The sequence below is a fragment of the Coturnix japonica genome, chromosome 1, assembly GCF_001577835.2.
Source record: "Coturnix japonica isolate 7356 chromosome 1, Coturnix japonica 2.1, whole genome shotgun sequence".
In the NCBI taxonomy this organism is placed as follows: Eukaryota; Metazoa; Chordata; class Aves; order Galliformes; family Phasianidae; genus Coturnix; species Coturnix japonica.
In genome coordinates, this window is record NC_029516.1 from 2,826,279 (window position 1) to 2,847,873 (window position 21,595).

Below are 21,595 nucleotides of genomic sequence, written 5' to 3' on the forward strand. Positions count from 1 at the left end.
GGTCTGAAAGCTGAACACATCAATGAGCTACATCCATTCAGTCAGGGTTTGTCCAGAAAGTTTGTCTTCAGAGTCAGGTGGCAGAATTACACCCATTCGTAGCAGCAAGATTCACAAAAACTTACCAGATTTTCAAACATGTAATTATCCAGACAAATTAACTAAAGAAGTGTCTATGATACTAATGAAAATGCTTCCCCTGTGCTACCACATTGGGTAACTGATATTTCTTTAGGGATTCCTGTATTTGCACAGCTTGAGGAGTGTTAATGTAACGGAAACCTTTTACAGACTAGCTGAAACAAGAGACTACTCCCAAGGCAACGTTGATTCATGTGTGAAGCTGCTTTGACCTTGCTGGCAAGCATAAACTTTCCTCCCACCTTCTATCCCTGCCTTCTCTGTTCCTGCCATTCTCCCCACACAATGGGGTGGGGAGAACATGGGGTACTAAGGATTCCAGCCTACTGTTGTGTTCCAGGTGCCTGGGTTCTTTTTGTCAGTAAAACCTGGAAGTACATAAATCAGCTGTTTTTAAATACCAATATTCTTTACTTTACTAAATCCTTACCTGAAAGTTCTGTAATACTTCAAGCAGTACAAAAAGGTGTTATCTTCCCCAAGATGTGTGCACAGCCACCCTATCATAGCTCTGCATACTGCATTAAAGTTAATTCACAAAGGAGTGAATGGTACAACGCATTCCTAACAAAGCCAAAGTAAAATGAAGCTGTACTTTAGATAAGGGAATCAGGCCAGTACGTCCATTGTAAGCTAGAGTAGATGCAGTGATTTTCAACAGAACATAAATGCCACAGATTAACTATTGAAGATGTATTACTTCAAGGTATAAAAGCAGTTCTTAGCTTTGCAGGCTGCAGCCTTTGCAACTGAAGGCTTTACGATTCTTTGGAAGTCCATGTATAATCTGAAGACTGGCACGTGCAAGATCCAGGACTGCCAAAGTCTTGCAGCCTTCAGAATACCGCGCATAATGCGTTCATTTAAGTACTCCTTCCTCTATGAGACTGGCTTCAATATCCAAAAGGGATCTCCACACATTGAAACATCTGGTGTTAGGAATAACTGAAGTTTGGCTGGTTTTCCTGCACTTTTTGCATGCTGGAAGCAACGACTATGGGCACTTCACAATGGAACTGAATAACTTAAGACTCAGAGCTTTATAAAACAGAAATAATATTTTCTATTTTAAAGTTCAAGTTAAAAGACAAAGAAACAAGAGCAGAAGGGCAAAGCTCTGAAGCATACGGGCTACTATAAATAAAAAAGTTACCCTGAAAGTAAAAAGCATTTTCTAACTTATTTTTTTGTAAGATATCACTGAAGAAGCTATAGTCAAACGTATCTGAAATCCTCTAACACTTTAGAGAATAAATACTGGTTTTAAACTATCATACTACTACTCAGGAAGGGAAATAAAACAGTAGCATGTAATATTCAGGATCTGCCCAGAATGCATTACATTGTGTTCACTTCAGTACGTGCCGCCTTTGTCCCTACTCTTGTAGGCATTTACACTATTTAAGAAGTTGGCACAGAGGTACAACTGTAAGATCCAAGTTTCTGCTGCAGGCTTTTGGGGACAGCTGCTTTCTCCCTATGAGCTTTTGTGGTACCAGAAATCTCTTACAACGGAGCAACTTTTAACAACTAGAACTACTCAGACATGGCAGATTCAGTGTATTAGATCTCAATTCCATAAACACTGCTGTATTCACAGCAACAAAAAATCCCCAAATTTCTCAAAGCGTCTTCCAAATTACATCACCATCTGCAGGAAGGGATCGATATTTGAGAGATTTTCAGTTCCTACTCTTAAAAACATCACAGAGTAAAAGTTTTACAGAGATAATCACAGAATCATAGAATCACCAAGGTTGGAAAAGACCTAAAAGATCATCCAGTCCAACCATTCACCTATTACCAACAGTTCCCACTAAACCATGTCCCTCAACACAACATCCAATCGCTCCTTGAACACCCCCAGGGTCGGTGACTCCACCACCTCCCCTGGGCAGTGCATTCCAGTGCCTGACCACCCTTTATGAGAAGTAATACTTCCTAATGTCCAGCTTGAATCTCCCCTGCAGCAGTTTGAAACCATTCCCTCTGGTCCTAGATATGGTTATATATTTGAATATCACCCCACCTTAAAAAAACAATCATGTAAGTGTCACAAACACAAATATAATGCCTCCGTTGCAATGACATTGGAAGTTTTGGGCTAACGCATCCATGTCAACAAACATAAAGCAAAGCATCCGTACAACATAGAAGAATTAACTGGAAATACAATAGCAGGTGACATTCAGGTTGGTTCTCCATACCATGAGATCTTGCTACATTTGTCAGCCTGGATAAGTATTTAATGTTAGCAGCAAATTGTCACCTTACCGTATGCCAATTTTCTAGATCATTTTGAACCTACTAACAGTAGACGCTTGTTGACCTACAATTTCCTCTAGAATTTAGAAAGAATTTATCCTCTTAACCAATTAATCCATGGAAAGACCTTGTCTGCTCTGAAGAGTCTTTGACAAGAAACACTTAAAAGTTTGAGAAATAGTGTCACCGAAACCTGACCCATTTACACAATTTCCATGTCCTTCACAGGGCTGACGTATGAGCATAAAGCCACAGTGACGATGAATCAACACAAACGCACAACAGAAGCTACCACTCTGCACAGTAAAATACTGCTTCCAAGAAGATCTTGCATCTCTTCTGATGCCTATAGGAGGTAAAGAAATTGGGCAAAGGAATACAACGGACATACAAAATATAGTGCTTCCCTATTCTCAATTATTGAATCATCAGAGCCATCAACATCTCTCAGCATTCTGACCCTTTAAGTCCACAGAATTATCAACATAATGCAAATGAAGTTTTTCCTACAGCTGCCTATTCACCTAAACTGCCCTTCTGTACTTCATTTCACTAAACTACCCCATGAGAAAGTTACTGCTTGGAAACTACAAATATTAGATACCAAAACATTCACATTAAGTTCATCTACTGCTTGACACTGGCCTAGTACCAAAATGCTCTAGAAATGACAAGGTTTGATATTTTAAAACTATTCCCAAATCCTGAAAAGGTCCACTAACCTACTACTACTAATACACCCTAGAGACAGCATTTGTTAGAACATTCCACTGGTTCAGGGTACAAGTTCTTAAAGACTCTTAGACTTCACATGCTTTGGCCATGCCTTGTGCCAACCGATTTGCAGAGCTCTTGCGTACTCAAGCACTACACAGAGTAGACAGAAGTTGTGGGTCAGTTTCAGAGGTCATGGTGCATTTCCTTCGGAAGGATGCAACCATGAATGAGGATGATTTCATAGGGACTGAAGGAACCTTGCTGTCTTCGTATGCTGAAAGAATGGTTGGGAAGTTCCAATTTAGGTCTCCCTATCAGCTGTTGAGGTACGTATTCTGGAAACTAAGCGTAATACTGCACTTTAGTTCATGATACCTATATATATTTTTATAGAAGCATATGCAATCAGTTAATTCACTACTGCTGCAAGCATTTCTTCCTGAGATAAGGAGGACTGTGGAAAATTAGCATTGGTAGTTGAACTGTTAAGAATACAAATGCAACTTAAGGTGACAAAGAGACCTTTCTCCAACTCACTGGCAAACTTAGAAAAACAGAAACATTTACTGAAAAGGTCACCACAGATTCTTTGTACTGCATTGCCAAGTGGATGAAGATAATCTGGCATTGCATCAGAAGTTATCGGTACCTTTACACTGAATGAGTTGCTCTGTGTTACCCTTAAGATGATGCTGGATAATATGCAACTTGTACCAACTTCTCCTCTTATCCAAGCTTAAATAGTCAGTGGGTAATTCAACCACCATCACAAATTAAGTGGGACAAAATAGCTAGAAGCAGAACAAGCACAATATAACACAAAAACAAGATTACGTTCTATTGGACTCTACTTTGAATATTTTCAAAAATTCCATGTCAACAGACATTTCCTTTCAGCAAGTTGTTTGTGAATAGCTGATGTTCCTATTAGAGAAACATCTGGAGTCTTTGTTTTTTAAGTTACTTCTCCATTTGAGATTGACCTTTTCATTTCTAAATCAGGTCTCATCCAGAACCCCAACAGAGAAAAAAAAAAGCCACTGCTGGCAAGTGTTGGCAGCCAGTTCAATGTACTTCTTTAAGTTAGCAAAATCCTGGACTGTACCTCAGTAGACTATCTTCTGACATCCACTTCAGACTACATCCAAACATAAAGCCATTCTGGAACTCCATTTCTAAATACTTCTCCACTTATATTAAGTATGTGTCTTTTTTCAAAGTTCCCCATGCATTCAACTGAATCTTTCCTTAATTCCCTGACCTTGCCTTTCTTCTCAGCCCACAACTCCTCCAACTTCCACTTGAATCTCCTGACCTGCCATCGCAATCTAATTTTACTCTCTCCAAAATCTGTCTCCTCCGTAGCTGTTCTTTCCTATATTCCTTTATTCCCATCCCAGCATTACCCTGATAGAGTCAGGCACGAGGAACTCAGAAAACATACGCTGTTTCTGGCACTGTTCCATGCCCTGCATCCCAGCCAGGCCTCCCAGGCTCTACAGAAGCTCAAATGGGTAAGAAAGAATCCCAGCAAAAAAACAAAAAAAAAAAAACCAATAAAACAACACCAAAAAAAAAACACCACAGAAAATGAACCCCTTAAAGAAACACCAAAACTGCCCACACTGGTTTGTGCACAGTCACCTTATCTAACAGGAAGGCCTTATTACACTGCATCCTAAGTTATACCAAAAAAACCCCATACACATTGGGTAGCTACAAGAAGAAAAAAGTGAGACAGACAGCAGTTAAAACCATTGCTTGTTTTCAATATTACTGGTTCTTTATTTTCTGGACCAAAAAAAAAGATAGTCGAGCTTTATCTTTATGATATAAGTTGATAAAAGGGTTAAATCCTGATTTCCTCATCATCACATCACACTTATCCCACTTAATTTTGGCTGAACAGTAAGAACTCTTTTTTTTCTCCAAGTGAAACCCACTGTTCCAGATGTAAACAGAAGCTACACAAGCTGACCCCACAGCACTGAAAGTCCAAACCCAGTTTCAACACTGTATTGCTAAACGTGTGAGAAGCCGTGAGAAGTACAGAGCTACGATGAAAGGGTTAAAAGTAAAAAAGACTCACAAGGATATGAAATATAAGGACAATTGTTAACCTTTTTACAGCACTATTAGGATAGATGCTAGAATACCGCAATCAGTCTCATTATTGCTCATGTTTTAAATAACATTAAGAACTCTGTACGTAAAACATGGATATGAAGGCTAAAGGAAGAGCCTTACTGTGAGATTTTCAGCTAAGGCTATTTGTCCGATTTGATTACAACCTCTAAACACCTTTGCCAGGAAAAAAAAAACCAGCAATATTCAAGTGCTTGGAAGTTCTTAAGTTAAACAAGTGACAAGAACAAATGAGAAAAAAAATACATTTATGCCTTTTGCAAATACTCGAGGAACTCAGTTCACAAACGTAGGTACCAAAAAGTGATGGAACCTCAATCTTTTCTATCCTGTAAGATAATGATGCGTGAATTTACTTCAGTTATGCTCTGACAAACAAGTAATGAACTCTGAACACAATAACCACAGGAAATTTTTTACCATATACTGTGAAATGCCATGAGAATTACATGAGTCAAAGGTTGGAACTCTCTTTTTTTGTTACCTCCTATAACCCAATCTACATTCATTTGAGAGGTTTCATACGTCAAATAGCAAGCAAAACAGGCCAAGGAAAATGGCTTGAATGCCATGAAAACTCCTGGGATTACATGGCCTCTGGCAGTTACTCTCTGTCCTCTATATTTCCACCTCCTACTTGTCCATTTCTACTCACATTTTTAACAGAAGCTAGAAACTCTTTTACTAAACCTCAACACCAGCATCAGGTCTGAGATGTTTATTTGGCAGCCTGTTTCAATCCACATTACCACATTATTTAACTTATGGTTTACTCACTGAACTGACTTTTGCCTGATCAGTCTACTCCTGGGAAATAAACCTCCCCCCCAGTAATTGTTAACACTCAAATTTCACATCCATTTCACATTTTCCTATTCTTATTTCAAACATCTTCCAAACTGTGAAAGCTTGATTCTTTTTGTTCACAATTTTGGCACACTGTTCGTATATAAAAGCACTTCAGAAATATGGTTATTTTTCTGTACAATGATTCATTTATTATTAACAGTAGGAATGTACAACTTGCCTCTTTCTCGGTATCTCTGGATATACAAGTCCACTGGTTTTCCTTCACACTGTATGCCCAAAAGTCAGCCAGGTCTTGAGTTCCATCCCAGCCACCAAACAAATAAACAGTTTCTAATAAAAAAAGGAAGAACACATTAATTTCATTTAAAAATAAAGAATGCCTTTAAACACAATAATAAATACAAAACACCTGTGATAAATACACTGCAGGTCAAGCCTATACAGGTACCTCTGGATGGTATCTCTTCTTTCTGTTGCGTCAGCTGCATCACTCAGCTTGATGTCATCTACAAACTTGCTGAGGTGCACTCAGTCTGGATCACTGATGCAGATGATGAAGAGCATTGGTCCCAAGACTGACCCTAAAGGATACCAGTCATAACCAGCCTCCACCCAACACTAAAATCATCCACTGAATAGTCCAGCCTTCAACACCATCTCTCTCCAATTTAGAGATGGATGGAAGACTATGTCAGAGGCACAAGTCCAGGCAGACATCATCAGTTTCCCTTCCTTTGTCAGCTAGTGCTATTAGCCATTATTAATCTTTATGAGTGAAATCTGTTTGTTCCCTGCTTGACGCAAAACTAACAGTCTACAAAGATTTCTGAGACAGCAGCCAAAAACCTCTTTTATTTAGTTGATCTCTTATAAAGAAAAACTTGCTTCAATTATGGAATCCTCTTCAAGGAAAATGGCTTGCATAATATTATTTATCTGATGTCACAAAAGCATGTCAGTAGAGCCGTAACAGTCTAAGCCAGCATTCCAGGCTCATCCTCAGAGCACATTACCTTAAATTCACAACCGCAGCAAGTTCAAAAGCTTATGAGACTCACCAATGAAACTAAATGAAGCCTCTAACATGAGAAGCATACGAGGAATAAGTTTCTGTTATGACATCAAGAGATGATTAAGCCACTTCCATTACAGTAGCATCACTATTTGGTCTTGGATTCTAAAGATATTCCATTTTCAGATTGAAATAACACAAAACCAAGTCCAAAAATGAGCCACTGAAGAATCACAGGCCTATAAAAACTTCTTTAAAATCCACAACACAATCTATTATGAAGGTAATGGCCAATTTTTAATCCAACACCAATTAAAGAGAAGAGTTAGATGTGTGATTATAAAATGGGAATAGCCCCTGACCCTTACCTACCATCAGGATAGTGGTCATCACCATGGAAAGGTTACCCTGGTTCATTAACTTTAATTACCCTTCCTCCTGGACTCAGGGCTCCCAGTGTTCCCTGCTAAGAGCAGGTCCCTTTGTGCGCATAAATTCTCACAGCTCACAAAACCCACATTACCACAACAGCTTCATTGATAGCTGAGAAAAATAAAAGATTTGGCACTGGCTAAGTATCCTACTGGGGCCTTGCCAAAACGTCATGCCTGCCTGTAAAGGCTTTGTTGTCTCAGATGAAATTTAATAGCAAATCTGAATGAATTTGACAAAAACTCAGATTTTAAATATCACCTAAATCAGGCTCACAGAACTAAATGGTCTATAAGGACCAACAAGGGGTAGAATCACACAGTGTGAACTGTGAGCATTCCCAGATTCCTTGAGCAAGAGCAATAACACGTGCATACATGAACTCTATACCAAATTTCTTCTCCATCTTGATATAAAACTGTAGCTGTGATGATAGAAAGACTCCATCATCACTATTATAAACCAAGAATGACCCAACATTTTTAATCATACGACAGAAATAATAGAAACATTTCTTAGTACGTAAACTCCTTTGCTGCTGGTAATGACAGGAAAATCATTTCTCACGGTTCTAAAGTTCACAACTGTTCTTCCAAATTACAACAAAAAATTAGTTGGGGAGTAGGGAGGGGATTGCATTTGTTTTCTTCAAAACAAAAGATGCAGTTCTCCCTCTTTGACAACTGGTATCACCACCTTCCAGTCTATTTTTCAATTCAGATTTCAAGGGAAGGGTTACTTTCTCAAGGAAAGCACCCGCTAAAACAGACCAAGAGTACAACTTCAGCACTCCCTGGTACTGCCACAACGTCTAAACAGTGCATGAGTATATGCCCAAAGACAAGGTCAGACAAAGAGAAAAGACTACAAGCTTTCAGGCAGCTGGAATATAAAGCCTGAGGGGAAAACAGTAGTCTTGCATTGGTATAATTATTTCTACTTTAGTAACACTAGGGAAGTCAAGATGCAGGCAGGACACAGTTCTCTGGCAAAGAAAGGGATTCCTCCTTTGCATCATAGCTGTATGTCACACAGCAATACCAATACTGCTTTAGTAAACAAAATTCTGTTCTGCCTTAGGGACAGACTGGAAGAATTACCTGCAAGCCAACAAGAAAAACATGAAAGCAGTTAGATCTACCCAAAGTTTTTACCAGCTACATTCTGGACATCCAGTTCCTCTTCCAGCATCTTATCCTTATCTCCTTCACATTTACTGCTGAACAAAAATCCAGTACTTTCCATTAAATATGTTTTATGAATATTTCTAAACTGCTCGCTCATTCCCAAGTGTTTTTGTAACGTCCAAATTCTTTTTCTGCTCTCCAAAAGACTAGAAGGTGCCACAACACTCCTCAACAAAGTATCAGAGAACATGCACTGAGAGCATTAACATATGTCCTGACAACCCCTCTGTGAGTTCCTTGTTCTCAGAATAGCACATAGAGAATCCCTCTCTCCAGTCTCTGTTAAATCCCCCAAGCCCTGCAGGAGCTTCAGTCTACACTTGGATATGCTCAAAGTCAGCTTTTTGAACTTCTCTTAACTCTGTCTTCACTGCATGATGAAATCTTCTGCACGTTCTCCTATCAGGATGTAACAGGGCAGGCTGATAAATCCCTGTTTTATCAGGACAGTGAACGCACTCCGACTCTGGTGACTTATTAAACTAATCAATGAAATATTTTTGGATCTAAGACTTCTAGAAATCTGCCAGTCTTCTTCCTAACTCCCCACAGTAGAGCCAATTTCAGTAACAAAGCAGGTTGCGTAGAGATGTGCTTTGAATAACAGTAAGGACAGTTTCTTCATAATATCTGGATCATCTCTTATTGGTTTTGTGATTTTTCCCCCCCTATGTGTAGCTAACCAGAACTTCTCTTGCTGCAATGTGTCCTTTGCTCTTCATCCTATTCCCCGAAATGAATGCCCATTTTCTTCACACCTCCTGCAGCAAGCATTTCCTTCTTTAGCTATCTGCAAGCTGCATCAGGTTCTCTGAAAAAGAGCACACTGAGCACAAACATACAGACAGATGTTAAATTTTTTTGAACACCACTCAATTGCTGAATCACTATTCAGTGCAGATGGTGGCTGGCTACAGTCTTTTCAGGCTCTAGCTAGTCTGGGTAGGCATACAATGCACACAAAGTCATCTTCTCAAATGTGAAAGCACCATGAAGTTGAGTAACCTCCAGGATGCAGCAGCTGTTTGTATTTCAGAGCTTAGAAGCCATCTGTGTTTTGTTTCAGAGATCTCTTCATCTCGTACACAAGTCCTGTCTTTAAATAAAATATCTTATGGATAGCAATGTCTTCCCCAGGCAAAACAGCATCCTTCCCCGTGTCTGCTGCTCTCGCTTCATCTTTTCCATAGCTCCATGTTTCTTTTGACACAGTTTCATCATCTCTACATATATTACGGCATATTGCGCCCGCTGTTTTGAATCACCCACTGTTTCCAACCTACAGATCTCTTTTCATTTATCTAACAGAATGAAATAACTCCTTCCCACAAAAGGAAAGACAAATACACCCAAAATAACAAATTAATTTCGCTTCAGAGACTGAACAGAGGTAGCACAAACACTGATAAAGATCATTTCACTAATATTTTCCTTTATAATACATTTCAGTTGCCATAGTTAGGAGAAACAGACAAAGCTAACAAGTGAGACAGAAAACATAAGGAGGCTTTATCTAAATGAAATAATGATGAACCTTGAAAACAATTAGGATATATTACCAAGGAGTCTTTTAAATAACTTCAGTACTAGCTCATTTTCTTTTCAAATCCTAAAGAAAAAGCATCATTCTGTTACCAAAACAAGTTATGTAGTTTTAGAGACTACACCATAATTCACTGTAATTCAAACTGTGCCTGCTCTGTAAAGGCAGATGAAGAAACCCCACCCTACCTAGGGAATGACAACACATCCAAAACACAGGACTACCCTGAATTGTAGATTAAGAACTTCAAACCTGAATGTGGCACTCTGCTTAGCTGGTCTCACTTTCTTCTGGAGTTGCTGTTTCAAAACATGTCATAAATGAAGTACAGAAAGTCCTGAGGGGTCATCATCAAAGCTACGTTAATCAAGAAACCAGTGCTAAACAGATGTCTACACACTCTCTTCCAGAACTGCACCGGGCAATCATTCTATCAGCACTTAATGCATCTGGGAAGTGATATTATTATGTATAAGCCTGCACTTCAATGCTTGAATATTTCACCAGGACCTACATAAATCATGGAAGGTTTTCATGGCTAATATTCAGTTCACTTTACAAAGAACGCCCTTGCGCAGCTTTGGTATGGGGTTACTTGTACTTTAGGTGTTCTGGGAATGCTTCTGTTTGTATTTTTAATCTATACCCTGGGTTCTGACTACCCTAACACTTCTCCTTCCTCAGAAAAGAGAGAAGAAAACTCTCTAGCCTCTCATACAGAGAGCTACATGAAACAAGTACCTTACACAAGAAGCAGAAACATAATCCTTCTGTTTTCACTTACAGTCTAGATTCTTAACATGTGCAACAGCAGTTTCCAACTATAACCAGGAATGCCTCATAGTAAATGTTTCTCTATAAGCATACCAAGAACAACTTCCTAATTCTGCCACTCAGATCATTCCAATCTGAGCACTAATACAAACAGAAGTCTGGAAAAAAACTGTCAGAGTTATTGATAACCAACATTTTTCATGTAGAAGGTAAGTTCTACAGCCCCAAATGCCTGTGCCTTCATTTCAATATGCTATGTAAGTTCTTCAAACCACAAAGAAGACTATACTTATTCCAAGACATCTGCAGCAAGTATTAAATGTATGAACATCAGACAGAAGTGAGCTACACCACTACAAGTTACTGTATGCCAACAGAGATGCCATAATTGCTCTTTTAGTTACTTTCAGTCTATTCTAATTGGAAAATAAAACACGCTAAAAACCAGTTTGGACCAAGTTTGACTATACCCTACCTGAAACTAAGAGTATAAACAAGAGACTCGGCAGATCAAATCACTATCATTAACTCAAGATCTAGCTCAACTACTTACCAACTCACCTCCTCTATCCTGACGTTAACACGTGTGCATCTGACAGGCTCTATGTTATACAAAACTTGGTAAAAATAAATGCTTATTATCATAATCAGTACCAACTGGTTAGTATTTCCTTCAGGTTAATCAAAAAAGCAGAACCAGCTGCAGCTATATCCGCAGCTACAGCAGATCTGGGCATGAGTGATTAAAGTTTGCTTCCAAAACCCACTATTTTTATGTAATAAGAAGGTTCTCATGATTCATGTAAGCCCGGTTTTGGTATTCAAGATTGTTTCTAAAATACTGAAGTTGAGTAAAATATTCATCTTTGATAAGCACTTCACCCATCTAAGGAAGGATGCAAAGAAGAACTTATTCTTCAGCTTCCAAAAATCTTTGGGAAAACAGTTCAGCATGTGGGTAAGGAATGGATGATGTCTGCGTGTCGCTGCTCCTTTTTCTGTTAATACTTGATTTGCTCATGGCTGGCCAGGCAGACCCAATTCCAGGCTGTAAAACACATCCTGAGCTAACTGGCCAAACTCCCATAGTTTCACTAAATGCTACCTATGTTCAGAAGAAAACTCGAGCAGTCAGCAGCAGCTGGTTTAAAGAATACAAACAGCACCAAGAACTTCCCCTGGCCTGTTTGTAAGCTAAATTATATGGCAAAGCTTTTAATCTCAAAAACATACAAGCTTTTACAAGCCTCAATGGGCCTGGAAGCAAAAGTAAGGGCAACTTCCCAAACTTCCTAAATGCTCCACAGAAAAACTTTCCGAAGGAGCATATCCTGTCACCACTGGAGAGCTGCAGCAAAAGGGGACTAAATAACATAGGAACCCACTTGTCGCACCCTGAGACTCTTTCTGTGTAGATGCTCTCCAATCAGTTTTAAGCAATTAGGGGGAGAGAAAAAAAATATAATCAGTGCTTTATACTGCTCAACTGAAGCAGAGTGATAACTTAAGTGAAATGCAGAGATGATATGCTTAGTAAGAGTTAAGGAAACCAATAGAAATGGAAACAAAAACTCATGCTACCATCATTTTACTGCTTTCAGCAGGTCTAAAGGACTGTCAGAATGCCAGACTGACGCGCTTGGCATTTCTTTGGCATGCTTGTGAAACAGACACTGTTACTTACTCACTAAGACCACTAGGGAGCGTTCACAGCTTCTTTTGTAGGCAGACACCAGCAATCCTCCAGCAACATTTTATTCGAGTGAAATCTCTTCCGCCAAAAAAAGTTTGCTTTCATATACAAAATAACTCGAGTGCTTCCTCTAGAGCAAAAACTACATTCTGAGTAAAAGCCAAAGACTGCAGTGACTGCTGCATTTTTGCTTGTTCACTATGACTTAGCAAATTACTCATGAAGGTACTATCCTGTCACATGCTTCAATCCCTTTCCATATGACCATAACAGAGACAGCTATGGCAGTTTTTTGCCAACTCCCTCAGTGCCACCCTGTATTCCTCTCTGCTACTGACAACCCTGATCTGGTTTCTTCTTTCCTAAGAAAAGCTCCATTACTCATACAAATTATTTATTTAGCAAAGATGCAGGCAGGCAAGCTTAAGTGAGCAGTCACTTTAGTCAGGAATGACGCACCACAGAAATCTGATTAAATAAAAGACAAAGCTACAGAAAATTACAGAGTACAGAGTTCATCAAAACTGTTACCTATACCTTCCTTTCTTCTCTTTACGGGCTCTTCAAACCAAAGTTGAACCATTTTAACTCCTATTGAAAGCATTATTCATATAAAGCATCAAGTAAATTAGACTTAAATGGAACTTTGTGTGCAAAAAATAGCAGAAGTTAGAAGCCACTCTAAAGAAAATACAAGGAATATTCCAGCGTGTCAGATTTATTGCTCAAGTGCTATTCCAAAGCAGATAATATACAGGAGAGATAAATGAAATAATCATCCCTAATTTCTCTTCTCTTGTATAATCTCAAAAAGCGGAAGAAAGACACAAATTATTGAAACCAATTGTTCTGGGCTTCTTAGTGAAGAAGCGAGAAGTTAAAGGCCTGAAGGGGTATTAGTAGGGAAAAAGCAAGTGGGGGAAGCAATTGGAATATGCTCCAGGCAAAGAAAGCAGATTATTTAAAGCAACTATTTAAAAAGTACAATTTCCCTCCTAATATTTAGTCATTGTCAAAAGAATATATTTGCAATACTTACGTTAAAAATCTCATTAAGTAACTAAATTAGTTGAGAAAAAAATAAATAAATCTACTACTCACCTGTTTGAACATCTATAACCATCTGATGGCCTCCTCTCATCCCTGGTCGGCTGTCTTCCCCATCACCTTTTAGAAAACAAAAAGAGGAATAAGAGAATGCCATCTGTTATACGTCTTTAAACAGAAAGGATAGAACTTCACGTATAGTAGTTAAAGTATTATACAAAAGCAAGACAACTTAACTCATCGTTTTTAAACTTCAACTCTTTCTTTGGTTAGCATTCTTCCACACATTGTAAAATTCAGTGTGCAGTTATCTGCAGTTGACTGCTCCAATAAATAACTGAAGTGAATACAGTACTCTACTGCAATTCTAGGAGCCTTCCAAAGGATCCCCGGAGTTCTTGAAGCGTGTAGGTCCTCTCACAAATGAGGTCTGAGCTATCTTTGAAACTTTCCAGTAGTGGGAACACAGAAAATCTTTTGCTCTCCTTTCATCTCTCACCCAATGCTGCCTGAAGGCAGACAAGTAAGAACAGATACTCAAACGACACAGCACTGTACCCAAGGGAGGGAAGCAAAGGGCTAATGGTATGGATATAACAGTTAGCTTTGCACCAATTATTTGTTCTCACATAAGGGAATTCCAGCTGTCCTATTAAAGTAGTTTTCCAGCCACTCCAGATTTCTTAACCATTCAGGACAGGGGAGCAATGTTAGAAAGATAACCCACATTCTACTGGAAGATGAGTCTGTGTTCATACATAACCCTTCCCAAGAGGTTTAGGTATGGGGCTCCATGTTTGGTGACTGGCACTTTGAATCCTACAGTTGTTGCATGACAGTCATTATTTACCTTTTTAGTCAACATTTGGGGGTAGATTCTGCAGTTTAGATTTACTGCACAAGAGATGAAGATTTGAAAAGATACGCTTCAAATCTGAAATACTCCATGTTAATGCCAATCAGCTGTACATTTCCCTTTAAGACAACTCCACCCACTAAACACAGTCCTACAGGTAACTTATAGTCTGAGTTTTACTGGTGAAATGATTAGTTATCCTTGAAGTGACAGCTAGTGTTCCTGGAGCATTCCTTATTCAACCAGAAACCAGGTTACATTTCATTGATTTGCAGACAAATGGCAGATCTTTCACAGATGATACCATTCCCCACAACAGCTGTCCTACAGAAGGTCTCCTTGCATCAGTGTCTTGCTCTATATCCAGAAAGGAGCATGAAAGAACAAGCAGTATGAGGGCTGTAGCTTCAAAAATATCCTTACCTTTGGAGCTTTTGGGGATAATCTGTCCCCAGCGAGGTTTGTATTCTTGTTGACTGATATACTGATTGAATAAGCCATCTGCAAAACAAAACTGCTGTTGTATAAAAGGTTTATATTTCAACCACAGCGAAAGAAAATAAAACTTGTAAAGCAGTCAATCCAGTATGCTGTTCCAAAAGTTACGCCCAATTGTCAGCAAAGCAGGAGTATCCCTTGAGGTAATGGGCTCTGCTACCTCCCTGATAACCTATGACAGGTTGTCATGGCAATGGCCTTGCACTGCAAGTGTTTGAGACATACCATGCACACCCCAGAAAGTCAGAATGTGCTTTTTGTTGGTCCTTTGCAGGCACCGAGGGACACGACTTAGTGGGTACGGCGGTGCTGAGTTGATGGTTAGACTAGCTGACCTTAGTGACTCCACGATGTATATAAAGAATTTATTTAAAATGAAGACATCAGTTAATTTGATAAACTTGCTAATGAACTTAACGTGGAAGCACTACAATAAGAAGAAAACTCATTACTAGATCAATCAACAATTACAAAGCCTGTCTTTCAGATCATGCCGATCATCTATAAATCTCCCATGTGGTGTATTTAGTTAAGAACAGAGTCCCACCCCCTTATTTAATCAAATGATAAGTTGCCAATGCATGTCAAATTCGACTATTTTAACACATGTTAATCCAAAACTACGTCAGGTAGCACCTCTGGAGCTTCACCTAGAAACGTAAAGCAGATTAAAAGCTACAACACGAGACAACCAAGCATTGGATGAGAAACAAAATAATAGCTTACATTCTCTTCAGAGATTTAAACAAGAAGAGAAAGAGAAGAAACATTAGGTCACTGGCCAGATATGCCAACTGCAGCATTTGTGTAAGAAGCAGTAACATGCAGCACTCCAGCCACATTCCATGGGCATTCTTCTCTCTATACACCTACCAGATGTAATTTGCTTAGCATCAAGAGGTCAGTTCCTGATAGTGTTCTACACGTCGTGAGTTTACTAGACAAATATTTAATTTTCTGAAGCTCTTCTGCAGTCTGAGAAGAGCTTAGCAAGCACTGTGACAAACTTGTATCAGTCTTCAAATTACTTCATTAAGAAAAACTCCCTAACTTTCTGCATGTATATCAAACTGCTAGACTGCTAGTGGCCAGCCTCCTGCTCATTGCTTCCCTTAGCACCCAGCTGCCTATATCCCATCCATTACCACACCATCTCAAGTCAAATTTATTACAAGCATTTGTACTCCATTTATATAGTACTTGGAAAAAAATATGTGAGTTCAGACAGTCAGTTTTACACCACCAGTGCTATAATAACACGAGCAGACTCAGAATTCCAATGACAAACTTACATGGCTTTGTAATAAAACAGCACATTGCACGTAGGCTGTTCAGTCAAGTGTAGGATGCATTCAGAAATCCTTAATCGTGTTCCTAACAGCTTTGCTCTTCGCTAGAATCAGACCTAGCCCAGGAATCACTTTTACGTTCCTCAGCAGAGAAAGGAAAAATGACATTTCTAAGTTCTATGTAATACTTTTCAGTTCTTCCAACCCCAGTAATTGTGGCTTTGAGGTAAGAACGTAACAGACTGTGAATGCCTCCATTTATTTTAACAAATCCCTTGGTGGGCACAGGGACAAAAAAAAACAGATCATTCTTTACCGCACATGTACCTATTTAGTTACAAAAAAGGTAAGAATCTTTGGTAAGCGCGACACAATATTCAGAGGATATTTTAGAGCATTTCCTGGCATCCTGTACTTGGTCATGACTGAAATCCAGGTTTTAATTAAAACCCAAGCCAGCAAGGACTTCCTGGGAGAAGATGAATACTCTATTTAGAAACCAACTAGTAGGAAAACTAAAGGTGCTCCTGAAACGTACTGAATTTGGTCTTAAAATACTAAACTGCTTTCAACTTTCTTCAACTCTGTTCTGCAAGTTTTTCAGACTTATTACTGTGTTAAAGCAGGGCAGATTTTACTCTTACCTGCCTTACAGTCAAAAACATCAGTGCTCTCCCAGTATTAAGTAATTGAGGAAAGTCAGAAGTTTGCTCACCATATGTAGAATGGCTTGTTCTGTTTCCAACAGAATAAACATATGCACTGTAAGCAATTCCACACTGAGTCAGATTTTTCTAGCCACAAACCTAGATAGAAATTCAGCCTCTTGGTTATCATTTTTTGGTCTTTAAGACCAAAAACAAAACTGTATTTATCCCTATGGTAGCCAATAGATAATTGGACATAAATAGCTCAAGAGGATGAATTACACTACATATGATCTGAAAGGGTGATTTAACCTCTCTCCCATGCTCAACACCCACAGGCTGCACTTGTCAAGATATGATACTTCTCCCCTGCTGTGCTTTCAGCCTCTTTTAATAATGCTTCTTGTCTTCCATGGGACATTGGTTTGGAAATACTCCAGCTTGCTTCCCAGAAATGTTTCTTTCTGCTGGGAGCAGTTCCACATTCATTCTACTTGCACCGCAAACCAGAAGCAGCTTGTTTTGGGAGCTGAATCACCACCTGTTTGACACCACAGGGAGAAGAGGGAAAGAAAAAAAGGGATTTCTAGGTGGATTCTGGATCTGATGCCAGACTTCTAATATACTCCTCGTGTCCCTTGCCAGGATAGAGCTGCTGACCAAAAAGTCTCCAAAGTTTCTGCAAGGCACTGAAGATCAGATCCAGGCCTACTTATGTTTGTCAGCTGTTTCCAATGAATCAGTAGTTTAAAATAAACTTCAAGTTTGCTGTAGAAAAAGCGTGAAGCTCAAGCCTTTAAAACAAGTAGTTTCCTTAGGCCCTGAGGTCTCTCATCTCAATGTCCATGTTTACTCTGTAGAGCTGCAGCCAAAGATGGTACTTTTATTTTGTACTATTTACAAACGCTTTGCAACAAGTTGTGATGCATTTTGGATCTAACAACATGAACTTCACAATAGTTAAAGCTAGTAAATTTCATCCAGTATCCAACGGCTTAATTTTGTTCATCAATTACACATTACCCGGAACAGATTAAAACAAACACTGCAGACCTAAATATTTAACCTTGTGAAGTTGATCAGAAACAAGTAAAAGTTGTATTAAGTTCAATTTTAGGCAGTACGCACCTCTAGACAGAAGTACTGAAATCTACTCACTTTACTATTAATGGCATGAAAAACTTCAAAGCAACTTTTTGTCCACGACTTCTGGAGTTTGGGGTTTGTTTTGCTGGGGGCTCCAGGGTTTGTTTTTTTTTTTGTTAAAAAATAATAACAACAATAATAAAGTTTTTGTAGTCAGAAAATGCTTCCAAACAAAATCTGAAGCAGCAAAAGATAAGGGTCCAGCCACCATGTGATCTTGAGATGTGAAAGCAATAAGGAAACGTGATTTTTCATGCCTCAAAACCGGGACATCCTATTACTTTCCTCTTAATAAGAGAAAAACCAACCAGGATGCTATGTTTGCTCTCCTACAAGATATCTGCTTCTACACAAACCATACCACTGCTTCATCATACCATACCATCTGCAGCCTGCTGTAAGAGGGGTGGGAGCTGATTACCCCTCCAGAGGTTCCTTCCAACACCTAGATTCCACAATTCTATGATCTACTTACCATAGGCCTTGGATCCCTAGCAAGTTTCTCTTCTCCATCTATCCCAGTACAACACAGAGCAGCAAACCAGTCTGTACTTTCTCAGAAATGACCCCCAAAATATTTGAAGTGAAAATTAAGTTATGTTTGTCAACAGCTTCAAGAAAAACACAGATGTTCCTGTACACCCCAAGTTTTGGGAGACATTTGAGCCTCCAGGCTGTAAATCACTGTCTTATTCATCATATGGGGCCAGCGTGTCAGCAGATACACAATGTATTGCATACAGATAGAAGACTTGCCAGAAGGAACAAATGGGTCCCTGGAATACTAATATGCAGCAAACCTAGCAGATCTTCAATCCATTTCAAGCAGCCTTCTATGCCTCCAGTAGTTGCAACCAAGTTCACCAAGTAATTTGCACTCCTCATGCTCTCTGTAGGAATACTAAGCAGATTTTTTCCCTTCAATAATATAGGCTGGCTGAAAGCTATAGGAATGAATCCAAATGTGAAGCATTTGAACCAAGTCTGTGAACCAGCTGAGATTTAAGGAACCTTTTATTTTTGAGAGGAAGTCAGGCAGCTGCCAGAGTTTCCATTTGCCCATTTTCTAAGTCTAATGCACAAGTCAAAAGAATCTGCGGGAAAAGTGTGGCTGCCTGCCACTGAGCTCTCAAAAGAAATCATCTGGTGATGTGAGGTGGAAGACAGCGTTCACCATTAGCAATGCAAAAGAACAAGAGTTGAGCTCTGCTAGCACTAATTCTTGACCACCTACACTTTTTCTACATGACTAAGCCTATGGGAATAGCCTACAAAAGATGTATCGCATTTCGCTTTTTAAGTATCTATCACTGCAAATATTAGCGTCTACAAATCAAATCTTAGGCTGCGTGGAACAAGCAGTATCGCTGTCAACCTCACTGCACTCTGTCGGTTCCTTTAAGGCTATGAACTCTCAGATCAGCAAGAGGTCAGCAGTTCACATATTCACATCCAGTCTGTTCAAAGAGCAAACTGTTCTGTAACAGAGATAATTTAAGAATCTGTGTATCTCAATTAACTCTACGCTTACTCATCACACACAGGACTGAAGTTAATCCACATCTATTTGACAAGAAAATGCAGTGGAGAGCTCAGATGTAAAACCCATATATTCAAAATTCAGGAGACTGCACAACCATGCTACCAAGAAAGTGAGGTGATGGGTGCCAACAAGCCTTTTTCAAACAGAAGTGCTTCAGAGACACTGAGAAAAAAGCAAGATTGGGTAACTGCAGAGGACCACAAGTAGACAATACTGTAGGACAAAGTGTTGAAGACTGAAAACATCTATTAGCAAGAAAGGGAAAGATCCAGCTATGAGGTATCAAACATGTTCAACTACTTGCCCTATGACACACAGCTGGTATAACCATGGACAAGCTCTTACAGCAGCACTTACATGTTTTTAGTTCCTGCCCTTTTCTCCACTGCAGCTGAATCAGTTCCCTGACCTGGCTTACATGTGGCAACACAAAAACCAGTGCCACCAAGCAAGGGGCCAGGGCACACATCATCCTGAGTAGGAATTGACCCAGATAAAGTTCTGCCAGCTTATAGAAAATACAGGATGCAGCCTTAGTGTCTTGAGATAGGTATCACTTCTCACTGAAGGGTGCTGGGAGGTGATAGAGCTTTAAATGGGTCCAAAAGCTGAAGACAGCAAAAAGAATTGCAGAAGGGAAGGGGGAAGGCAGGTTAATGTATTCAAAGACGAGTAAAATCATTAAGGATAAGCATCAGAGCAATGGGAGATGCATACACTGACATTTAACTTCAGCTAGCCAGGTGCTAGATGAAAAGGAAGCAATATAAACACACACATGCATATTATTCTGTCCCTCTGAAACACTGAGAAAACTTCACACTACTGCTTTGAGAATCTCCTGCTAAGTTATCCATAGTGTGCTGCTATAAATATTTGTTTCTGTACTTGCTGGAACAAGGAACAAACAAAACAAAACAAAGTGATAAAACAAACCACACTATTTTTCTAGGTTGCTTAAGAGATGCAAAGTTCTCCAGCCTCTAAAAAGGGACTATTACAGGAAGAAGAGAAAGAGGATTATTCACATCAAATTGTCCATCTGTCAGTACAATACAAGACTTGGAATTTTCTAACAGGGAAGTCTTTTCTCCACACTTCCACACCTGGTAATGTTGAGCACTGAAGACATGAAGACAGCAATTTTGCTCTCGATATATTGGGAAGGCAGAGAAGCACCTCCTCAGCTATAGTCTCAAAGGAAAACTGCTGGATGCAATAAATTCAGTATGCTACGCATTAAGTGGTGAAAATAATTAATATGTGACAGGGCAAAACAAAGCCACAAACTTTCAATTCATTAGTGCCTGTGGGGAAAAAGATCAGTTTTTGAGGGATCTTATTCAGCACATTCTAGATCTCTAGTGAAATTCCATTCAAGAAGTACTACAGTCTGCAACGAGGTGGAAAGAAGAAAGCCTCTAAGCAATGAAGAGGTGAAGCCACAGCCAAGGCAACAGACTGATCCCTTGTCAAGATCATAATCATAAGCATACAGCATCCCACTGCCTCAGTTTGGTGGGTTCATAAGCTCCCTCTGACATTCCCGTCTTTGAGTAACACTGCAATGACAGAGCAAGAGCCAGCCACGGCCTCCCACTGCTCTTTCCTCCTACAACCCTCACATGCTCTTAGATTCAGCAGAAAGCTGCCAGTTGAAGAATGCCTCTGCATTGCAGGAAGCTGTTTACACTCCCTTCCAAGCCAAAAACACTACTACGTCTCAGGAAGACAAGCAGCACTCAGAAGGACAAGGATGAATGCAGGCTTTTCTCAGGCTCAATGCTCGTAGCTGCTCAGGGAGCTCAGCACACGGCGGTCGAGCTGTTCTGCTTATATAGTTCAGAAGT

At 39.5% G+C, this 21,595-nt stretch overlaps 1 protein-coding gene across 1 annotated transcript in view; it reads right to left on the reverse strand.

Annotated features, from left to right (window-relative positions):
* The window catches only part of MKLN1 (muskelin 1), a 95,129-nt gene that overhangs the window by 38,010 nt on the left and 35,524 nt on the right, over nucleotides 1-21,595 (reverse strand). Inside the window, exons 7-9 of the mRNA XM_015862503.2 lie at nucleotides 15,046-15,123; nucleotides 13,821-13,886; nucleotides 6,296-6,408 (exon numbers count right to left, since the gene is read on the reverse strand). Coding sequence (XP_015717989.1) covers nucleotides 6,296-6,408; nucleotides 13,821-13,886; nucleotides 15,046-15,123 — 257 coding nt within the window. The remainder of the gene's footprint in view (nucleotides 1-6,295; nucleotides 6,409-13,820; nucleotides 13,887-15,045; nucleotides 15,124-21,595) is intronic.